The sequence below is a fragment of the Epinephelus lanceolatus genome, chromosome 2 (genome assembly GCF_041903045.1).
Source record: "Epinephelus lanceolatus isolate andai-2023 chromosome 2, ASM4190304v1, whole genome shotgun sequence".
NCBI classification, from domain to species: Eukaryota; Metazoa; Chordata; class Actinopteri; order Perciformes; family Serranidae; genus Epinephelus; species Epinephelus lanceolatus.
In genome coordinates, this window is record NC_135735.1 from 28,950,652 (window position 1) to 28,970,489 (window position 19,838).

General features: G+C 40.4%; 1 protein-coding gene across 2 annotated transcripts in view; it reads right to left on the reverse strand.

The window, feature by feature from the left end:
- Window positions 1-12,880: 12,880 nt before the first annotated feature.
- Window positions 12,881-19,838, reverse strand: part of syt9a (synaptotagmin IXa) — a 35,748-nt gene continuing 28,790 nt past the window's right edge. The window contains exons 4-7 of one of the 2 annotated variants that reach the window (XM_033621801.2): window positions 18,062-18,182; window positions 17,794-17,965; window positions 17,462-17,591; window positions 12,881-13,714 (exon numbers count right to left, since the gene is read on the reverse strand). In XM_033621801.2, the coding sequence (XP_033477692.2) occupies window positions 13,646-13,714; window positions 17,462-17,591; window positions 17,794-17,965; window positions 18,062-18,182 (492 nt within the window). In that variant the 3' untranslated portion in view covers window positions 12,881-13,645. Of the gene's footprint in view, window positions 13,715-17,452; window positions 17,592-17,793; window positions 17,966-18,061; window positions 18,183-19,838 lie in introns of those variants that run through there. The other variant, XM_078176189.1, reaches the window with a different exon arrangement.

Genomic DNA, 19,838 nt, shown 5'->3' on the forward strand with positions numbered 1-19,838 from the left:
AGCGTCGCAGACTACTCCCCCTTTTTTTTTTTGTTGCACTTAGATCTTTTTACAGCAAAACTACACACAACAACACAACACACTACAACAGCTGTCCTGACATCTGAGTGACTTCCAAGTAAATAACCTCCTGAGTGTGGCTTCTGGGTTTAAACTCCCCTGTCATTTTGCGGCCGGAGCCATACCCATTGTCAGCGTTGTTATCCACACGAGGCCGGAGCTCATGTTTAGAATAGTTTGTTTCTTTGTTTCTTAAAGTGTTCATTGTTTGTTTGTGTACACTTTCACTAAACACCAGCTACATGCGTGGATTTATTCTGACGAGTTAGCGAGAAAAGAAACAAAGTGGAAGAAACAAGGATAACTGTATGTTTAGCTAAAGACCAACAGTTCTGGTGGAACCCCAGAGGTCAGATCAGCACATCGGACTACAGAAACCAGAGTTTGATTGATGCTGATGACAGAGGACACACTCCATAATGATAAGCAGTGCACAATGAAGCTGGAAAAAGCAGCAAGTGGCTGAGCAGTCGCACCCATAGGAGCTGGGGGTTTGGTAATATTTCATTCATTGACTCATGTTTTGACTCAGTATATTGACATTTTGTATACCATCATGTTGTTGTTGTTACTGTGTTGTAACAAGCAGCATCAGCAGGATACGGCAGTGAGACAGTGATGTGCGTTTAATCATACGTCTTTGTGATGGAGGAAAAGCTTTTCTTGGGACAGAGATCATCTGTTGCCCTTAAAGCAACTCTTACCTTTGTTGCATTTCACACAGCGCTTAAAAAAAAAAATTGAACATCCACAACTCCTGCCTCCCTCCAAAGTCCCATCCCTCTCCTCCTGCAACTCCACCTCCCTCCAAAGGCCTATTCCCCCCTCCTCCATTACGTCCTCATTACGTCTATGATAGATGTAGGTGCCGAGTTGGCAAGGTAATGTTAGATACACGGAAGAGGAGAGTGAGCGAGCGTAACATGCCAAGAGAAGAGTAGAAGAGAAGAGGAGTAAACTACTACTAGCAAACTAAACATAACATTACCTGTCCTGCACACTCAAACGCAACCCCAGAGTTTTGGGCCTCCACATGGGGAAGACAGACAGGACGCTCGACCAATCTGCAATGATTGGTTGGAGTTTTCTTTTGGTTGGAGAATGGTATAATTATGAGTTTGTATTTCTGGTGGAATTCAATTTACTGTGCCATTAACTTATTAATAGCATTTTAACCTAAACAAAGAAAAGCGCAAAATTTCCAGAAAGGTAAGTGTCGCTTCAAGAGGACATTAATATTTGGAAGTCAAACATTGTAATTTGTCATTATTATTAGTGCATATAGTATAGTATGATATAGAGTTTATTGCTGAACTTCTCTGCCCCTAGTCCAACTCCTGACCTCTTAGATCCTCAGATCAGTGTCTTTTAACTGTCCCACGATCGAGGCTGGTGGGTAAGGGAGATTGTGCCTTTGTGGTAGCTGCTCCAAAAAGCTCTGGAATAACCTCCACTCTCAAAGCTAATTTAGCATGTGTACATGTTGGACCTGAGCTGGGAAAATAACCACAATGAGTTGTGCAACATAAAAAATAATGCTTATGCTTGCTTGTTATCTGATAAGAAATGACAAGATGTTACATTTATGATTTAAGGCTCCTTTGTTGTAATACCTTACTAACCTCTATAATGCTAAAAAGTGCTAATCTATAATCTTTTTTTCTGCATATCTTATTGTGAAACCTAAAACATACAAAATAAAATAAGGAGAATTATTCTAACGTTAATATAAATCATAATGGAGGACATTTGGCGTATTATTTGTTACACATATGAGTTAAGTATATTTCTTAACATTTCTTCATTCATTCTCTTTGGAGTGTAACCGCACAACTGCCACTTAGTTGATATATTTTCTTCTTATTTAGTCTGAGTACGTCACTTGACTGGTTTGACTGGTTTGAACCCTCTTCACCTTACCCTGTGTTTATTTCTGCTGACATCACTTGACTTACTGTCTGAAGTTTCATATTGTGTTTTAGTTCCTAAACTGTGCTTTGGTGTATACAGCATGGCCAACAGGGAGCATCGCTAGTCAAAAAAAATATCATATCTTCCCACAGTTATCGTTTTCATACAGTACAGTAAGGTTACTTAATAAAAAAGCATACCTATGCTTCTGTAACACATAGGCATAGGGACTAAATTTCTACTGAAAATATGGTTTGAAAAATGTACTGCAGTTTTTCAGCATGCATCTAAATGTAAGATAGTTTGACATCTGTTGGCCCCATTAGGGTAATGGAGAAAAGATTACAACTTCCATAGAAAGCTGTTCAGTTTCTCCTCTCTCAGGATATTGAATACATTTTTCTTTATATCAGATCTTTATTGACAATGTACAGTAAAGAATGCACCATATATTTTTTTACATACTCTGTGTATAAGGCAATAGATGTTTGTTTCTGTGTCTAGGCTAAGTACCATGTGAAAGTTCATGTTGTACACTTAACTGTTGTCTTTTTTATTATTCACACTGCTGTGCTACTTGGTTTTTTAAATTCCCACAGCACATGTTAGATGCCAGGAGGTCAGCGTCCTGCCTTGTGGTTTGTAAAGGGTCACCCTCCTGGTCTATATCCAGGAGTCTATTTGAAATCACATGGACAGGAAAAAATATTTGTGTCCTGCCATTGGAATTATGAGACAGATATTCATTATGAACCTGTTCTGAATGAACCTCAAAATAAATAGCTGCAAACCCTTCATCACCTTGCCAAAAAATGTTGCTTTCTATTAGGATAAAAGTATCAGTTGGCAAGCTTTTAAGTCAATCTAATCCTGCCATAATACAGGACAAGAGAAGTGAAAACAGCATTCTACATCTGCAAGGGCCATTTAAGCACATTTGTACCTGGCAAATGGTTTATGTTGGTACTACATGCTATTTATATTATATCATTTAAGTTCTTTTAATAGCTTATGTATCATTTAAATACCCTGTATAGATGGACTATGCTGGGGTTATTTATTTATTTGCTATTATTCTTTCAATATTTTTGTCAATATAGGATGAATCCTAGAAAATGGGGATGTTTTTGTTTATTAGGTAGCACGGTGGAACAGTGGTTAGCACTGTCGCCTTACAGCAAGAGGGTTCTTGGTTCGAACCCATGGTGGGGGAGCCCTTCTGTGCGGAGTTTGCATGCTCTCCCCGTGTCAGCATGGGTTTTCTCCAAGTACTCTGGCTTCCTCCCACAGTCCAAAGACATGCAGGTTAACTGGTGACTCTAAATTGTCCGTAGGTGTGAATGCAAGAGTGAATGGTTGTCTGTCTCTATGTGTCAGCCCTGTGATAGTCTGGCGATCTGTCCAGGGTGTACCCTGCCTCTCGCCCAATGTCAGCTAAGATAGGCACCAGCCTCCAAGCTGTTACCCTGGATAAGAATCACCTGACTGTTTTAATCTATCCTCCAATACACCTGCATTCAACATCCCTCTGCCTTATGGACTTTTGAGTATGCTGGGTTTTCACAAGAAAGTTGGATGCAGTTCAGTGGACACAAGTCATAACTAAAATATTTTGTACACTACGTGGCCTAGGACCTTGGACATGGTGAAATGCCCTCTATACATTGTACATCTTTAGCTACACAATGTGCATAAGGTGTACAGATATTTAATAAAAATACAAATGCTTTTATACAAGCATACTAATCACACAGCAAAGAAAACACTGCACTGTTTTAATTCATTCATGCTGTATATTTTTTCCTTGATCAGAATTTCCTACTCACTATGTGGAGTATTTTTGCAGATTTTATTTTTGGTAAAGTTCCCTTTCCTTTTAGGCTGTTAGTTTGTTTGTGTGCTTTTGCAACTCAGATGTTTTTATGTCATGCCAATCGAGCAAACAACAACAACAAAAATTGAATCTGCATTAATGTGTTACGTGTGTGCCAGTGAATGCCAGAAAGAGAAATGGAGCGGGAGATAGATCTATACCTGAGGTAATGTGATGATTATTCCAGTTTTTGGAAATGCAAATAGTGAAGGATGAGTTCTGAATGTTTGATTGAGTTCTCAGCAGAACTGTGACTTGATTTCAGGCAGATTTCTCCCTGTAAAGACTATAAGCGAAACTGTAAAGAAAGTCATTTCTTCAAGTTTTGACACAAGCATTATGATTTATATGGAAATGTAAATGTAATTCAAAATAAGATCATATCAATTCTCATTACTGAGCCAGTTGTAAGCTGGGTAATGGCAGAGAATGACAGCATAGTCCTGTATGTGTACTGTGGACACTCACCATCTGGGAGACTCTGACCTTGGTCTCCCCAGTATGTTAAGGCTAATGTAGTTTCCACAGAGAGAAGAATCGATCGCGCTGAAGATGAGCTACCCAGCCATGGTCAGTTTAAGAACTGCCCTGAGCAGATCCTGTCCCAGCTGATGGGAGCAATTATTGCACCAAAGGGGGGAGGGGGAGGAGGGAAATGCACAGCATGAGAGCTTACACCAGTGCCTTGTTTATATCCCATCATACCAGCATCACTGCAAGACACTAGAACGTGGAAAAGGGCGAGGATGATATATTCTGTGTCAGTCTCCTCAATCTCCCCGTTCTATCTTTTTGTTCTTTACCCGTTTTCTCTTCGTTTCATCTTTGTCCTTCCAAGTTAATTGCTTAGCAGCAGTGTAGATGTGATTAAGTAACAGGATTGGGGTCAGAAACTGTGATAGAAGAGTGATATCTTTTCAATTGTAGTTTCCATGTGTTGATGACCTGGCTACAGAAAAAAGGGCAGGTTGGGGATATGGAATTTTAATGCTAAGTTCACATCACTGTATATTTTCTTAACACAGGCTAGCCGATGTTTGAGTAGCCAGTATTATTTCATGAACAGTCAACAAATGGCCTTCAAGACTCTGTGTGCAGAGGGAAAGCAAACCAGACAATAAACAGAGTCATGGAACCTATAAAGTGCAATGAAATGTTCTATTGAAGGGAAATAACACTTGTGTAATGTTGAGAGTGAAGTATAACTGTGTTTTTTAAGAAGCCTATTATATAGTTTATTGTATGTTAATGTAAGACACTGGACTACATAGCTGGGGAGCATACATCAGGAGACCTGTCTTTGCATGACATTCACACCCAAGATAAGATATTTCTGTGATTATAGATATCTTAAATCTTAAGCCAGCTGTTTAAAGAAACAATATGTGAGATAGGGATTCTTACAGTGTTGTTATCATGTATCCAAATCAACCAGTTTAAACACTGTGTGTGTCCGCAGTCTCCGTTTCACAAAACTAATTAGACACCAGCATAATTAGACCAGCATACCACAACACAGCACTGAAATGCTAAATGCTATTTGTGGATAACTAGACACCCAAACTCTCATCGAAATGTAAAAGAGTAAGTAGAAAAGGCCACCATAGCATGCAGCCCAAATTGCGATACAGTGTGCCTCTACAACAGATGTAATTTGCGGTTAATAGCTAATCCCATTATTGAAAGTTGACCCCGAACCTTTGCTCTTCAAATGTCATTTTGATATCTCTCTTATCAATTTGAAAGGTTGAGAGCTGAAACATTAGCTTTCCTTTTAGAACTCTGCATAATTTAATCAGAAAGACAATTAAATTCTGTAATATCTTTTTTTCCTACATGAGACTGTGTTATTTATGTGTTCTTCTAATTGTTGTAGTCAACAGAAACTACTTCTGCAGTGGTTTCTATAGAAGTTGCATTAACAGTGTGGGTCCAATCTGCACTTCTGCAGCTTTACCAGAGACATAAGGCAGCTGCAGCTCAGAAATATTCACAGCGTATGCCATAAGAGCCTTGCTCCCTAGAGCAGCTTACAGAGTGTGACGTAGCTTGGACAAAAATCTGCACCTCAATGTCTGGTGTTTTCACCTTTTTTTTCCCCAGACACATTTTAATTAGGGCTGTCAAGTGCTTTTTAAAAAGATAATCTAATTAATTACATGCTCTGTGATTAATTAATTGCACATGTCAACTTTTGCTGTGAAAGTATTTTTAAAAATTCAGTTCAAATAAATGTTGGCATATGTGTTGTAGAACAGCTGCTGGATTTCAGGCACAGTTGTCCTCCTGTCCTCTACCATCGAAACTAGTCTGCAGTCCATTGCAATCCATTTTGCACAGGAGTTAGTCAGTCACAGGTAGACAAACTCAGGTTGTGTCTGAACGCCTGGTCGAGTGTGGCTTGACGAAGCAGGCTGCTAGCGCTAGCATAAGAGGCTGTGCTAGCTCAGACCTCTCGGTTTGCCGCTAAATGCTTTGCATGAGGTGATATTTCAAGCTTGCAGTACTCTGATCGTACAAAAATTCCTAACGGCAAAAATTATGGTGCTCCCAACAGTTCCATCTGGGTATTTTAAATATAAATGTTCCACTCATGGGGCCAAGCAGCGTCGTCTTGTCTGCCTCCAAAAGTCTTCAATGATGTCAAAGGGCAGCTCGGAACGTAATCAATCAGCGCTAATGTTTTATGTGGGTTTTTTTCTGTGAATAATTAATCGAAATAAACACATTATTTTGACTGCCCTAATTTCAATATACTTATACCAATACTAATATTTTGCCAACATGGTTTTCCCACAGGCGGCTCCAGCGTTGCTCCTGCTAGGTTGACCAGTGAAAGAGCAATGCGCTTTAAGATGGTCAGCATTAGCATCAGAGGAAACAATGTAGAGATTCATTCAAACATGTCTGAGCCTCAGTCAGACCCAGACTCAGATGAGAAGTCTGTTGTGCACCAAAACAGCAGATGTATTAGAATTCTAAGTGTGGTTAGCATCTTTTATATGATTATGTTGTTTGTTAGCTTGTTGGCTTTTCCGCTAACTGGCAATGGCTGACACAATGAAAATGGCTGTGAAGCATACAATAATATCTGCTGCAACTGGGTTTTGGTAGACAGTGAAAGGATGTTCCAGGGTGCGGTAAACATCCAAAAAATACATACTCTACCATGTATTTTGTTTGCTTAAATAATGGGCCGCAGTGCTGACAAACTGTCAAAGAATAGCTTGTGATGATACTTATCCCAGTCTTGCTGACTTTCATTATCTTGTTCATTCATTTTGTTTAAATGTGATTTTTTGTCCCCCACAGAGTACAGAGAGTGCTTGTTTTGTAGGAGACACAGAATACTTACTTAGCCTAAATTGTCAGTTTCGCCTGTCTCAGTGCTTACTGCCTTGTCACCATTTGTTGGTTAAAAAAAAGGCATGAAATGTTAGTTTTTGTTTAGAAAGTTATTTTTTCCATATTGCCTCATGTTTATTTAAAAATCTTCTTTCGAGGGGCCCTCCAGAGACCAGGGGGCCCTAAGCAACTGCTTATATTGCTTAATGGATGGGACAAGCTTTAGGAGGAAGTTAGGTACTATTCCTGTGTAGTCAAAATATCATTGATGCCTAACCTGTTGTCTAGTGTTTGACACACAATAAGATGTTTGATGCAGAGCATCACAAATACGCCTGTATGCTGCCCCACCCAGAGTCAGATGAAAAAAATGATAAAGCTACCTTATACCTTATAAATAGCTATGCATAACTCTCGTATTAAGATTCAAGTTATTCTTCCAGTCCACTGGTGTCTCCAAAATTAGCGTATAAGGAGTGGGATTGCTGCTGCTCACAGGGTTGATTGGGCTCATCCTAATTTGCTGATTACATACTTGTGGATATTTAGTGCACAAACATGCAGAGATCAGTGGCTCAGCCAGTAAAGTCCTTTTAGATGGCTTCATAGACCAAAAGTTATGAGTCAACATCATTCTAGTACAGTGTGAGAGGCTCATCTGTGAAAAAAAGTGGGTTTTAAAAAGTGGCAGAGTGGCAACAACCACACTAATTTCATTCATAATTGACAATTACTAAGAGGTTTTGCACACACTGAAGTCATACTGATTTCTAACTGTCATACTCTTTGCCTCCGTGCTGTTGAGTAAATGGCAGACAGATAATTACCAGGTAAAATGATTTGTGAAAAGAGCACCTCTACCCTTCCTTGTTACCATCCACCTGGCTGGTTGGAATTAGTACAGCCTACTAGAAATGTGTCATACACAGCGCCCACTAACAAGACCTTAACAAGCAACCCACACACCTCTGTCTCTGCAGTGACAGCCCACACCCACCCTATCTTTTTCTCTCTTTCAGATGAGATTCCATCATGATACACACACACAGGGTGAGGTATAATCAGGGACAGAGTGAGTGGACAAGGTCACGGTTATTAACCAGAAGGCAGCAGCTGAAGGATAGCTGTCACGAAAGCACCATGGGAGACCCTTGACACTCATACTAAAGAGAGCTGCATTCTTCATATGGAGCCCCACAGCTTCAAACCATCCATAGATAGCAGTTTTCCTGGAAACACTTTTGAGATAACATATCTACAGTATGAGAGTGGCAGATGGAATAGCACAGTGGTGAGGTATTTAAGCTCACTAGAAAATGGCATTCAGTGTGTCTTGCTTCTGTTACGTGACATACATCTAGGATACAGCTGAAATCTCAGAAAAAGAAACAGTTTTTTGAGGGCTGTCAACCATGTTTAGCATGTGTCCAACTATGATGTCAAATTAAGCAGTATACTGCAATACTGCTCAGGTTTTTGGAAGTGTCTAGCGTAAACAGTTGTATAATTTTCCAGGAACTTAAAGTGATAGAAAAAAAGACATCAAATGCTAAGCAAAAAATGAAATGTAAATACATCAGGCACAGAAATTATTATGACATAAATACTTACCTAACCTGATGAAGAAATAATATTAGCCCTCTACTGGACTCTATTAATAGTCCTCTCCTTAAATCACGACCACAAACACGCATGTACCCACTGCTATTTGCAGTGAGGACGTGCCTACCTGAATACATGTAGAGCCCACAGTGTATAAAGCAGGACACACTGCTGTCTGCTATCCTACAACCAATTCAGTGAACAGTGTAGGAGCGACAAGGCCCCTTGATAAAGGGCTCCGCCTCTGCTAAAAGAACTAGGGTTACAATAACCTTTGTTCTATCTCACACATGCTCCACCCGCTACTGGAGTATATGGGTAGAGTTGGTGGAGCCTGGTGAATAAACGCACTGCCATGACATAACATAGACCCAGCCACACGGATCCAGACCAGCTAAAAGTTAGACACCGCAACCCACCAACTTCTTTACATCCTAAGCTGCCACAGCGGAGAAGTAGAGGGTCCCAGCAACCCAGGAGGTAAGCAACTGAACATGGTGGAGCTATGTATTTGCCCTGCAGGGGTCGAAAGACAAGCAATAGAGAATCCTGTACACCACATTCCCTGAGTCAAGTGTCTCAAGTATGGAGACACGTGGGTGTATCATGCCCAAGGAGGGAGTCAGGTCATTCCAGTGAGCACAGACCCTGGAAAGGAGTCTGACACGTCCAAGAGATACAACCAAATGAGGCATAGATCACAACCCTACCGAACATATGCCCTCAATACCTGCTGAACAGGGCTGCTGATACTGCCACAATGCATGTTGAACATGCATGGATTGCTGCAGTGGTCACTAGTGGGAAGCCCTAGTGCAGAGATGTCGGCGATGGATTCCCATAGGACACTGATGTACCTGACCCAGATGAGATGTTGTTGTCATCATCTCCAAATAAGCTATTTTCTCAACAGAGGGTTGGCGGTTGGAGCGGGAGTCTTGACTTCATTGTTCTTGTATTCTCGCTTACTTATATTGCAGGAAAGCATCACATATAATTATTTGAAGTGATACCACCAATGCTGGTGTCCACGCTTGGGCAGCTTCCAGCAGGCCTCACAGGCTGGTGGCTACTGAACGCCAGTCTCTGTTTGGTCTGTGCCAAGGCACTCGAAGTAGTAGTCCTGAAGGTTGGTGCTGGTGAAGAGGGACACGACGGGCACTAATGCAGCTCCTGAAGCCGCGACTCCATCTGTAGAGAGAGCAGATCCGTGGGCGAACTGTTGGCTGAAGAGAAAAGGATAACAGACAGCAGTGTGTCCTGTCTTATATACTGTGGGGTCTGTACGAATTCAGGTAGGCATGACCTGATTGGGCGGCTACGCCTATGCAGATTTCAGTGGGTGAACTTGTGCTTGTGATTGGAGGAAAATATTATCTTTAGAGTCCAGGAGAGGGCAGAGCCTTTGTAAGATAGAACAGGGTGGTCCTGTGCCTTGACGATATTAGTATTTGATACAACAATGTACAGCAGAACTTCATGAACTTCACTCTTAGCTGAACAGGCAAACTATAGCAAACCATTTAACTGATTACAGTCTCTTTCAAGTGACTCTGTTTTGATGAAAGGTACTTGATATGGTACATTTTGTTTCTGCACAGATACAGTAGATTAAATTGGTGAAGCATGTGATGAAACTGGCTATGGCACCTGAATGTAATATCCATGAAGCACGAGGCAATATCAGATTCAGTTGTTTATCAGCTTCAGTCCTGCGTGTTATAAGATAGCAAGACAGTTTCTTCCAGTCCTCTCATGGGATTTGTCCTCTGCGACTAACCTGGAAAAGGTCCATCCATGCCTTCATGGATTATGTATCATCATCATCATCATCATCATCGTCGTCGTCGTGTATTTCTACCCTCTTACAAGCTGGGGTAGAAATGACAGCCAGTCAGTAAGTTGCTGCTCTAATTTCCCTAAGTACTACATATATTTCAAAGGAGGTTTGACCTTGTCAAGTGAAGGCCCCCCAACCTTGAAGAACCCACTCCTCTTAATAAGAGTTTACCTTTAAATCTATTTTTAATGAAAACTCCCTTTGTGACATCAATAGGCAGAATAAACAAATAGGCATAGCCATGGTGATTTCACCCATTGGTTTGCTTACTCTCATTTTACAGCACTGGGTTTGGTGTTTTGGCTGATTTGTGGAGCCAGAAGTAATCATATTTGGATGAGAAGGTCGAGCTAACCCAAGCTGCTACTTTGGTTAGCACGGTGTATTTACAGCTATAGTTTACTGTGATAGTGCTAATGCTAGTTTTCGCTGGCAAAAAAACCTGAACATTTAAACAAAATGTACTTACTATAGACTGTATATAAAGATGGAAGACATGTCTCCACTCTCCACTTCCCCCCACTGTACAGAAGTGAAGCTAAAATATCCCAGATATGGCCGCTGCCATCTTGCTCTGGTGACATCATTCGAAGCCAGAAACTGGGCAGTAGTGATCTCTGCATTATCAAGTTTGCTGCCCAAACACCTGTGCGACCCATCATGAGCAGTGCCACTGAATGTGACCCCACCGATTGGCTCACACAGTCGTCAATCATGTTGTAAATTCCCTGTTTTACAACATTAGATAACTAATTAAAACCAAATTCATCAGAAAAATGAATGCTTGAACACACAGCAGTGTGATAAAAACTACCTTAAATGACAGAAACCATCTTTGGGGAAAATGCATTTGATGTGTCCCTTGAGTTTTTAATTTGCCCTGTGTCCCATCCACTAACATGGAGAGGGCGGGCTTTATGACCTGTACTGCAGCCAGCCACCAGGGGGCAATCAAGATGTTTCGGCTTCACTTTTGGGGAGCTGTCATTTCATCCATCTTTATATACAGTCAAGAGTACTCCTCAGAGAGTCTTTGAGTACAACCAAATGCTGAACAAGACTTTTTTTAGGTGACCAAAATGTTACATTTAAGTTGGGCACGTTAGCAGCATCTTAAAATGGGACTCTACGTGGATTGACTTGCTCTTGGAGCCAGCCTCAAGTGGCAGTTTGAGAAAGTGCAGTTTTTGGCACTTCTGCATGGGCTTCATTTTACAGCCCTGGCAGTTGCCGCTTGATGACATGCCCTTACTTGATTCCTCTCTGTACATCATAAATATTTTCATTTATTTCTTTTTACTAGCTCTTACAGCAACACACATGTGATAACCTCAGGGGAAATCTTGTTCTGATTCTGTCCAGAATTGGTTTAACATAGATTCAACACATAACACAAAAAATGTCAATCACAATTTGAAACCCTATAACGTATTTGTTTTTATGGCTGGAATATTGCGCACTGTAAATGGGATATGGCTGACAGCGTTTCACAGTAAGCTCCCTTCCTCCTGGTGGTTATGAAAATACAGTTACTCTGAGTTTGTGCTTACTGCAGCTTTGAGTTCATCATGAAAACAGTATACCCTATAATGTATGCAGCCTGAAGGATATAGTCTATGCATGTGATAATCAGTGAAAGGCATTTTATCCCAGCAATAAAATCACTACCAGAGCTGTTCTGTCACCAACACATGGGGCATGTTACATCTCTACAGTCTATGAGAAAAGGAGTATCAGGAGTATCTGCTCCTAATTTAACACACCCCTGGATGTGTAAGGACCTCATCAAACTTATAATCACTGCCTGTCTAGGTGCAAAATAAAGGCACACACTGTACCCATCCATCAATACCTCAAAGTTCACTGTGAATCCTACAGTCTATTGCTCACTGACAACTTGCCAAATTCGGAGCAACACATTTGAATGCCTCCAATCCAGTGCATAGTCTAAAATTAAATTGATTGCTCACTGCAAAGGGAGCCATTGCAAATGTGTGCAGTGATAAGGTATTTCCAAGTTTTTTTTCCCCCAAACTGCTTTAGAGTAGTTGCTAATTTGGCAAAGGTTCATTTCCAAGCTGTGCCTACAGGCATTCATAATCTGCTCACACAAACCCCTTTCTTGCCTCTTTCAGAAATTCACCCGACTGTCTTTTTATGGTTTGCAATTCTTACACTTATCTTGAACAGAAATAGAACTGACATGCTACAAAATACATCACAGCTTTAACAATATAACTCAAGCTCTGTTTAAATTTTAATTTTCATATTTTATTGTTTCACAGATTTTGCAGTTGTCCACCATGTGGAACTGAAGTCAGACAGTGTTTTTTTCTTCTTATATTTCCTAAAATTAAGAAAAAAATATTGTAATGCACACAGAAATGGAACTGGCAGAGATCAACAATGGTTGTTTTTTTTAATGGAATAATATTTATTGATAACATTTAACATATTTTTCTTACAGATACTTTGTCTAGAAATCAACTGTCACTGCACATCAACTGACAGAACGACACATCTTATTCCCAAAAATAGAAACAGAAACAAACAAACAAGGAGAAGATATCCCACCAAACCATGACCTCATGCACCAATTCACCACCAAATTAAAAAAACAGTATGGCAGTTCAACTGGTTGTAAGTAAATTGTGCAAATACAGACTCACCTCATTAAAACAAGTAACAAGACTATGTAGAAAACAGTAACTACTGTATAAACCCAGGGATAGCACAGACTTAAAATGTCTGCATATACGCCTGTTGTTTTTCTTATGGAACATTATAGAAAAGAAAACATCCATCTTTGCGGTCATTCAACATGCAACTGATCCAACTGAGCAGAGCTCAAGACAGTTTGTGTCTCTCATTTCCACAGTAGTTATTCGATGTCTGCATTCTTCTTTTAGAACCATATATGCGCATCACTCAGCAGCACAACTGTCCAAAGGTAGAGCCAAGGCTTCCGGTTGATTGGTGCTCTTATATGTGTGTTGCTTAAGTGTTGCTCAAGGCTACGGAGAAGGAGGTGTCTTCAGAGAATTACAGGATCCTCCCTGGCTACTACCTGTGGTCCCCTGGTACTGCAAGGACGAGTCAAGCAGAAACAATGCAACTATAGTTAGAAAACCCTCCGTCACGCAGTCGTAGAAACAGATGTACAGTCATATCAAATAAAGCCAGAGCCAAATTTTCAAAATCCCAGCTTTTCACCTTGGAACCTCCAAACAAATGTACTAACCACCTACAGAGTTATGAATTGGGCAGTAAAACAAACAGTGAATGTCTCCCGTTTTATTTTTAGTTTTTGTCAAGTCAGAGTATTTATGCGTTCGCTCAGTTTTATTGGAGTAGACTGCACTTCTGTGACTGTTTCATTTGCCAACTGCAAGCAAAAAGATAAAAGATTTACAGACAAAGTGGCTTACTTGGCAAAAAAAAATTTAAATAGACATGCATTTGAAATCTATGGGCGTCTTTGAACTGCAGAGCTTCACAGAGTCGTGAGGGGCGTGAGGATGAGGATGAGGGGTTTGTAAAGACAAAACAACTTTGACTAAAAAGGAAGTTGGAGGAAGTAAATAATAAGGGTTAATTGAGGCTAAGTACAACAAACTGTAATAGCACCCGAAAGAATCGTAGGCTCAATCTCCAGTTTTCTCTGGCTCTCACTTTGTATTTTGCAAGCAACGGACCTTTGATGTGCACAAAAATACACACAATAAAGCAATTTTTCCAGGCTGACTGCACAGGTCAGAGATGCCATCCTTCAACTTCTCAGCAAGACTTCCTCCTCTCTGCTGTCAGAGTACTGGTTCTGTAGTCTCTCTTAGCTCTCTGCCTCATCCACTCTTTTATTGTCCCAGTAAATCTTATAAAGAGTAGATATTTGGGTAATTTTATTTGATTTATTTACCACATACTGCTCACAGAGAGCTCAGCAGCTTTTGTATGGAATCACATGTAACCCCACATGCCTGGGGCTGAATCATATCAGAGCTTGTCTACTTTGTTCCCCTCGGTAGTTTCCCACTGCTCTATCTAGAAACAGAAAAAAGTACAAGACTGAGTGAACTGACACTCTCAAAGACAAGGGATCTGTCCTGTGTAGCAACCTGTCAGACGAGTACATTACAAAAATATCTATGGGTTTAAACCTGGCTTTTTGGTCTCGAAGAGGGGTTGACAACCTTTACTATCAAAAGAGACATTTTTGGCCGAAAAAACCCAGGGTGGGGGGTTCGAACCCAGGGTGGCGAGCCCTTCTGTGCAGATTTTGCATGTTCTCCCCGTGTCAGTGTGGGTTTTCTCCGGGTACTCCAGCTTCCTCCCACAGTCCAAAGACATGCAGATTAATTGGTGACTCTAAATTGCCCGTAGGTGTGAATGTGAGTGTGAATGGTTGTCTGTCTCTATGTGTCAGCCCTGCGACAGTCTGGCGACCTGTCCAAGGTGTACCCTGCCTCTCGCCCAATGTCAGCTGGGATAGGCTCCAGCCCCCCCTTCAGTCGAATTTAGCCTTTTAGCATTACTAATAGGTCTAAATAAGCATTCATTAATATGTTCTAGCACAAGAATGCTGTTGTGCAGTGGGCTATTTTTGATTATTTGGTACTTTAACTTTCTTGTGTTGCCGATAAAAGCAAACAAATTTGCCCACGCACTATTGAATTCTCTATTTTCCTAAGATATTTTTCCCTTTTTGGATTTGGAATCCACAGCTAGCCTACCTAGGGAGACTCAAGACTACTGTAGCTATTGCTAGTGATGTTTTGAGAGGAAGAGGTGATAGGACAGACGTATGATGCACATTTAGTTGAAGAACTGTTCAAACAGTTTTTAAAAAACAGTGCATAGGATACGCATTTTTACAGTTGAAGAATGTAAGAATCACTTTAGGCCTACAGCCATTAATGAAAACTGAGTTGCTAAAAGATAATGGTTATTCATATCCATATAATTTTCTGTCAAAGCCACACAAAGAGAGGAGCTAAAGAGTTGCAGGTTGCCTACCCCTGGTCTAGGAAAAGCACAGTTTTAAAGTAGGTACTGATCACCATTGTGGTAACTTTGGCAAGATGTGAGATTATGATTATGTGATTATCTTTTTTCTGCCATCAGAATCAGATTGATCATATCATACTGACATGATACAACACGGTATCATCATCTGTGGACTTATGAAGGTAAGCATTCTTTTCAGTGAAGACTGTTGAATCAGATGTGTAATGGCCGCATTCCAAATCACATACCTTTTCTTTTTACTTTTTGTAGGTACTGCATCTGCGCTTACAAAGTACATACTGTTGCATACAGTATGCATCCAAGTAGGACATACTACTTCATCATAACATTGCATGCTGAACTTTGACCCTCTTGCTTTTCCATTGCAGTTGAGGCAAGTAAAAAAAAAAATGAGTACAGGATGCAGTGGATCTTAACGTTACCTTGAAAATTAAACAAAACGCTGTTTTACGAGCTCACCACTGAAGAAGGTCAACCCAGAGAGCTCTGCTGTAGCCTGTTGCCATGTATGTAGTTTTAACTTTGAAGTATTACCTACATACATTGAAGATTCTATATAACATGTGTTTCTCTGTCCTGGTTATTTTCATAGCTGTGTCCTTTTGTTGTTCGTTATCTATTTGATTGTTTTGTCCATTTAATAATTCCTATTCCTATTCTATTATTACTATCTATATTCTGCTGGTCAATAGTCACTTGAATGCGCTGTCATCCGTCACTACGGCTTCTCACAGCTGTCAAAATGAGTTGTCAATACGATGTCAAGCTGTCATCTGTTTGCGGCTCAGTTGATGTGACGTATATTCTGCTGCACAGAGGATTGTGGGGCAGAATAGCCTGAAAAGCATGCTGGCTATTACACTGCAAAATGCAACATCCTCTGCTGTAGGACATCCTGGTATTTTTGTTAAGATACACTGTGGTGATAAAGAAAATGGCTCCTATCAAGAGACGGATTTTCCTGTCTATCTTTTTTTATACTTTCTTTGGATGTTAAGTAGCTTGCAGTCATATTTCTATTGTGGCTGACCAGATATCTTTTCACAGCCTCATTGTAACAACACACTACTGTATCAGTGCATACTAATGAGCCCACTGTGCCTTAATGACTGAGCAGTGATAAGCTTATTCACTTATTCATTTACACTTGCCGCAGCTTTCCATCCAGGAGGCCTCACCAGCCTTGCTGTAAAATCTTTTGTGTTGCTCATACATTTTTTTTTTTAACATAAAGTGTTTTTCGTAAATGTCAGTAATCCATTTAATTAGCCTTTAGTAATCATCTTTTTCCTTTGCTGCCATACGATGTTTTATATTTGTTGGCGACATACTATTATATATTGTGTATACAATCTGTTTTGCTTCATCCACTGAATCTCCTTACTACTGCTAAGTAATACTTTATCTTATATAACACTGTTTGTGGAGATCTACATTTTGCACATAAATTGCTTTTTAACAAAATCTGCCTCCAAAAGCCCAGAAAATATTAACATTATTAAATCTGACATTCACTATTTCTTGACTGGAGGAGCTTGTTGAATTGGACGCAGGTCTGAGGGTGTGTTAACAGCAGAAAATAACCATCTGCCAAATTTCATTTCATTTGTTCAGTGTAAGACTTAATATTTGGTCGCTAACAGCATATTCCTGCCTGACGGCCTTAATGTGAAAGCGACTTTTTGATAGTGTTAGTGGAAAGTTATCCTTTTTGAGAACAGAAATGTGTTCATTTCCAAAATGTGGTCAGTCCTTGTGCATGCATGGGAACACATGTCACAACCATCACAGAAAAGTCACCTCACCTCAACGAGAGGATGCCAGCGGGCGACAGGTTTTCGGGGACATGTGAGCATTTCACTCCAGTGGTCTCGACCGAGGCTGTCTCCATCATTGCCAACCCGACACACACCGATGACCTCATTATGGCCTACACTGTAGGTGCGGGAGGGAGAGAGAAAGGGAGAAAAAATGTGATCACGACCTACCAGTGCATTCCAAAAATACTGATGCATTACATCTTGAGTGTGAAAACTGAAACTGTCAAACTATTAATGTGACAGAAACAAAGAGTCACAGTTTACAGATTCCTCAGAAATGCAAAATACTGTTTGACTTATATAGTCTTGTTCCTAACCGGTCATAGTCCATCACTGCAATCAAAAGGCTGATCTGCTCTATATTTTCTGGAGGGACATCAAAGACGATAGCCTCATTATAGACCGGATTCAAAGTGTTCCTCTTCGTCGACGTCTTCCTCTTCTTCAGCCTGCGACCATCACACATTAATGAAACCTTCACATATGGATCTACGAAAGTGAGAGACACAGAAGGGGAAGACAGTCATTTTCATTCAGGATACCAGGGAGACTCTGCAGGTGTAGACGCTATCAGGTTTTAATTACCAGATGCACCAGTGATATCCATGGCCTTGAGATTGCGAGCCTTTATCATGGTGATGGTCAATCTGCCTGCAGTCGGCAAGTAACAGAGTGAAAACATCAGATCCCCGAGGTCCACGTTATCCTGAAAGACAACACACACAAAACAAGTTTACTCCACTGATATTAAATGATATATTACTAATTCTTGTTACTTTATATTGATAAAAACAGCTTTACAGTCACTCTTTAATGATATTAATGACATTGTTTGTAGTATGGCTGCTTTTCATTACTACACACAAGACAAAGGGGAAGAATAACAGCACGGCCATCTGACATCTGACGTTTGGTTACAGAGTTGAAACATCTCTCTCTACTCTCTTCTGTCACATTGCTCAAATAAAAGCCTCCCACATTTCCCCCGACATGGAGACTTCTGTTGAGCTGCAGAGAGGCAGAAGCTCACTTATCACTTGCGCTTAAAATAACTCCACCAAAGAAGCGAGAACCAGGAAAGCACACAAACGTGTCTGGTGGAGACAACTCCTCCTACAGTCGAATCTCTCGCTGATTTGCTGGTTTGTCGGCTAGATTGCGTTGGTATTTCAAATCAGGTGTCATCTGCCATTAACTTTCGGTGTAATCAGTCTTAAAGCGGAGCTCGGTGATTTTAATTAGTGTGTGAACATAAAACCCGAGAGCTGGGAAGCTATGGTGTCACGTTGCTGCTCAGAGCTGCCCCATTAACTGTGATTGAGATAACAAGATAATGGCATCTAATTTCTCAGATGTATTGGGAGATGAAGGTAGATTAAAATGAGGTTTAATGTCTTATAAAAATCTTGCACCATAAAAAACAAGGGGGAACGTGTTTATAGATGATTTCCAGCAAGCTTTTGACTTTCTAAAATAGTCCCTTTGGTATGCTTTGCAATTTTCCTCTGAGCTGTACAGTATAGCCGTTGTGCTAACTGTGGTTGATAGACTTGTAGCTTGTAGAGAGGGAGGGGGACAGAAATGCAGTTGGTGTCCTTATTAAGAGAGGCAGGTCTATTGAATATCTGCTAGTAGGAGAGATCAATGGCTTATGGCATTTAATTTTTGCAGCAGGTTTAAGGCAATTGTCTCACACCCCGAGACACTATTAGGTAATCGATCTTTGTTCATTGGACTACACTCTGCAGAAAACAAAAAAAGGCTATTCTGAAAACAAGCGTATAATTGGAGACTAGTCTACGTCAGAGATTAATTAGTTTAACATAAGTATTTGTTTAAAAAGAGCAAATAATGCCCTTTGTATAGTATGTGAGATATTGTGCACTAATATGCATAATGACATATAAGTCTTTGGGCTTAGCAGAGTCTGTAGAAGTTTAATTAAATTGTAATTACATTATGAAAATAGGTCAGAATTAAAAAAAGATTATATGCAAGTCCGCTCTCTTACACACAAACTCCTTTCGCTCACACACACACACACACACACACTTTTTTCTTTCTTTCTTTTAACAGGAATCAGTCCTTTCTAACATTCTCTACCATTTGTCAGTATTGCTAAGCATGAATGTCCTTTTCTGTGATATGGCAATTGTTTTTAACTGTGTGTGTGTGCATGTGTGTATGGGTGTGAGAACGGGAAAGCGAGGAAGCAAAAGAAGGCAGAGAAAGAGAAATATCTCAAGACTTTCCCTCCCGAGACCTAAACCGCCTTGTATCTTGACGTGGGTCTTTCGTTACAATCAGGATCAAGTATTCAACAAGGCTGTGCTGTAAAGCATTTTAATTTGCATGATGGATT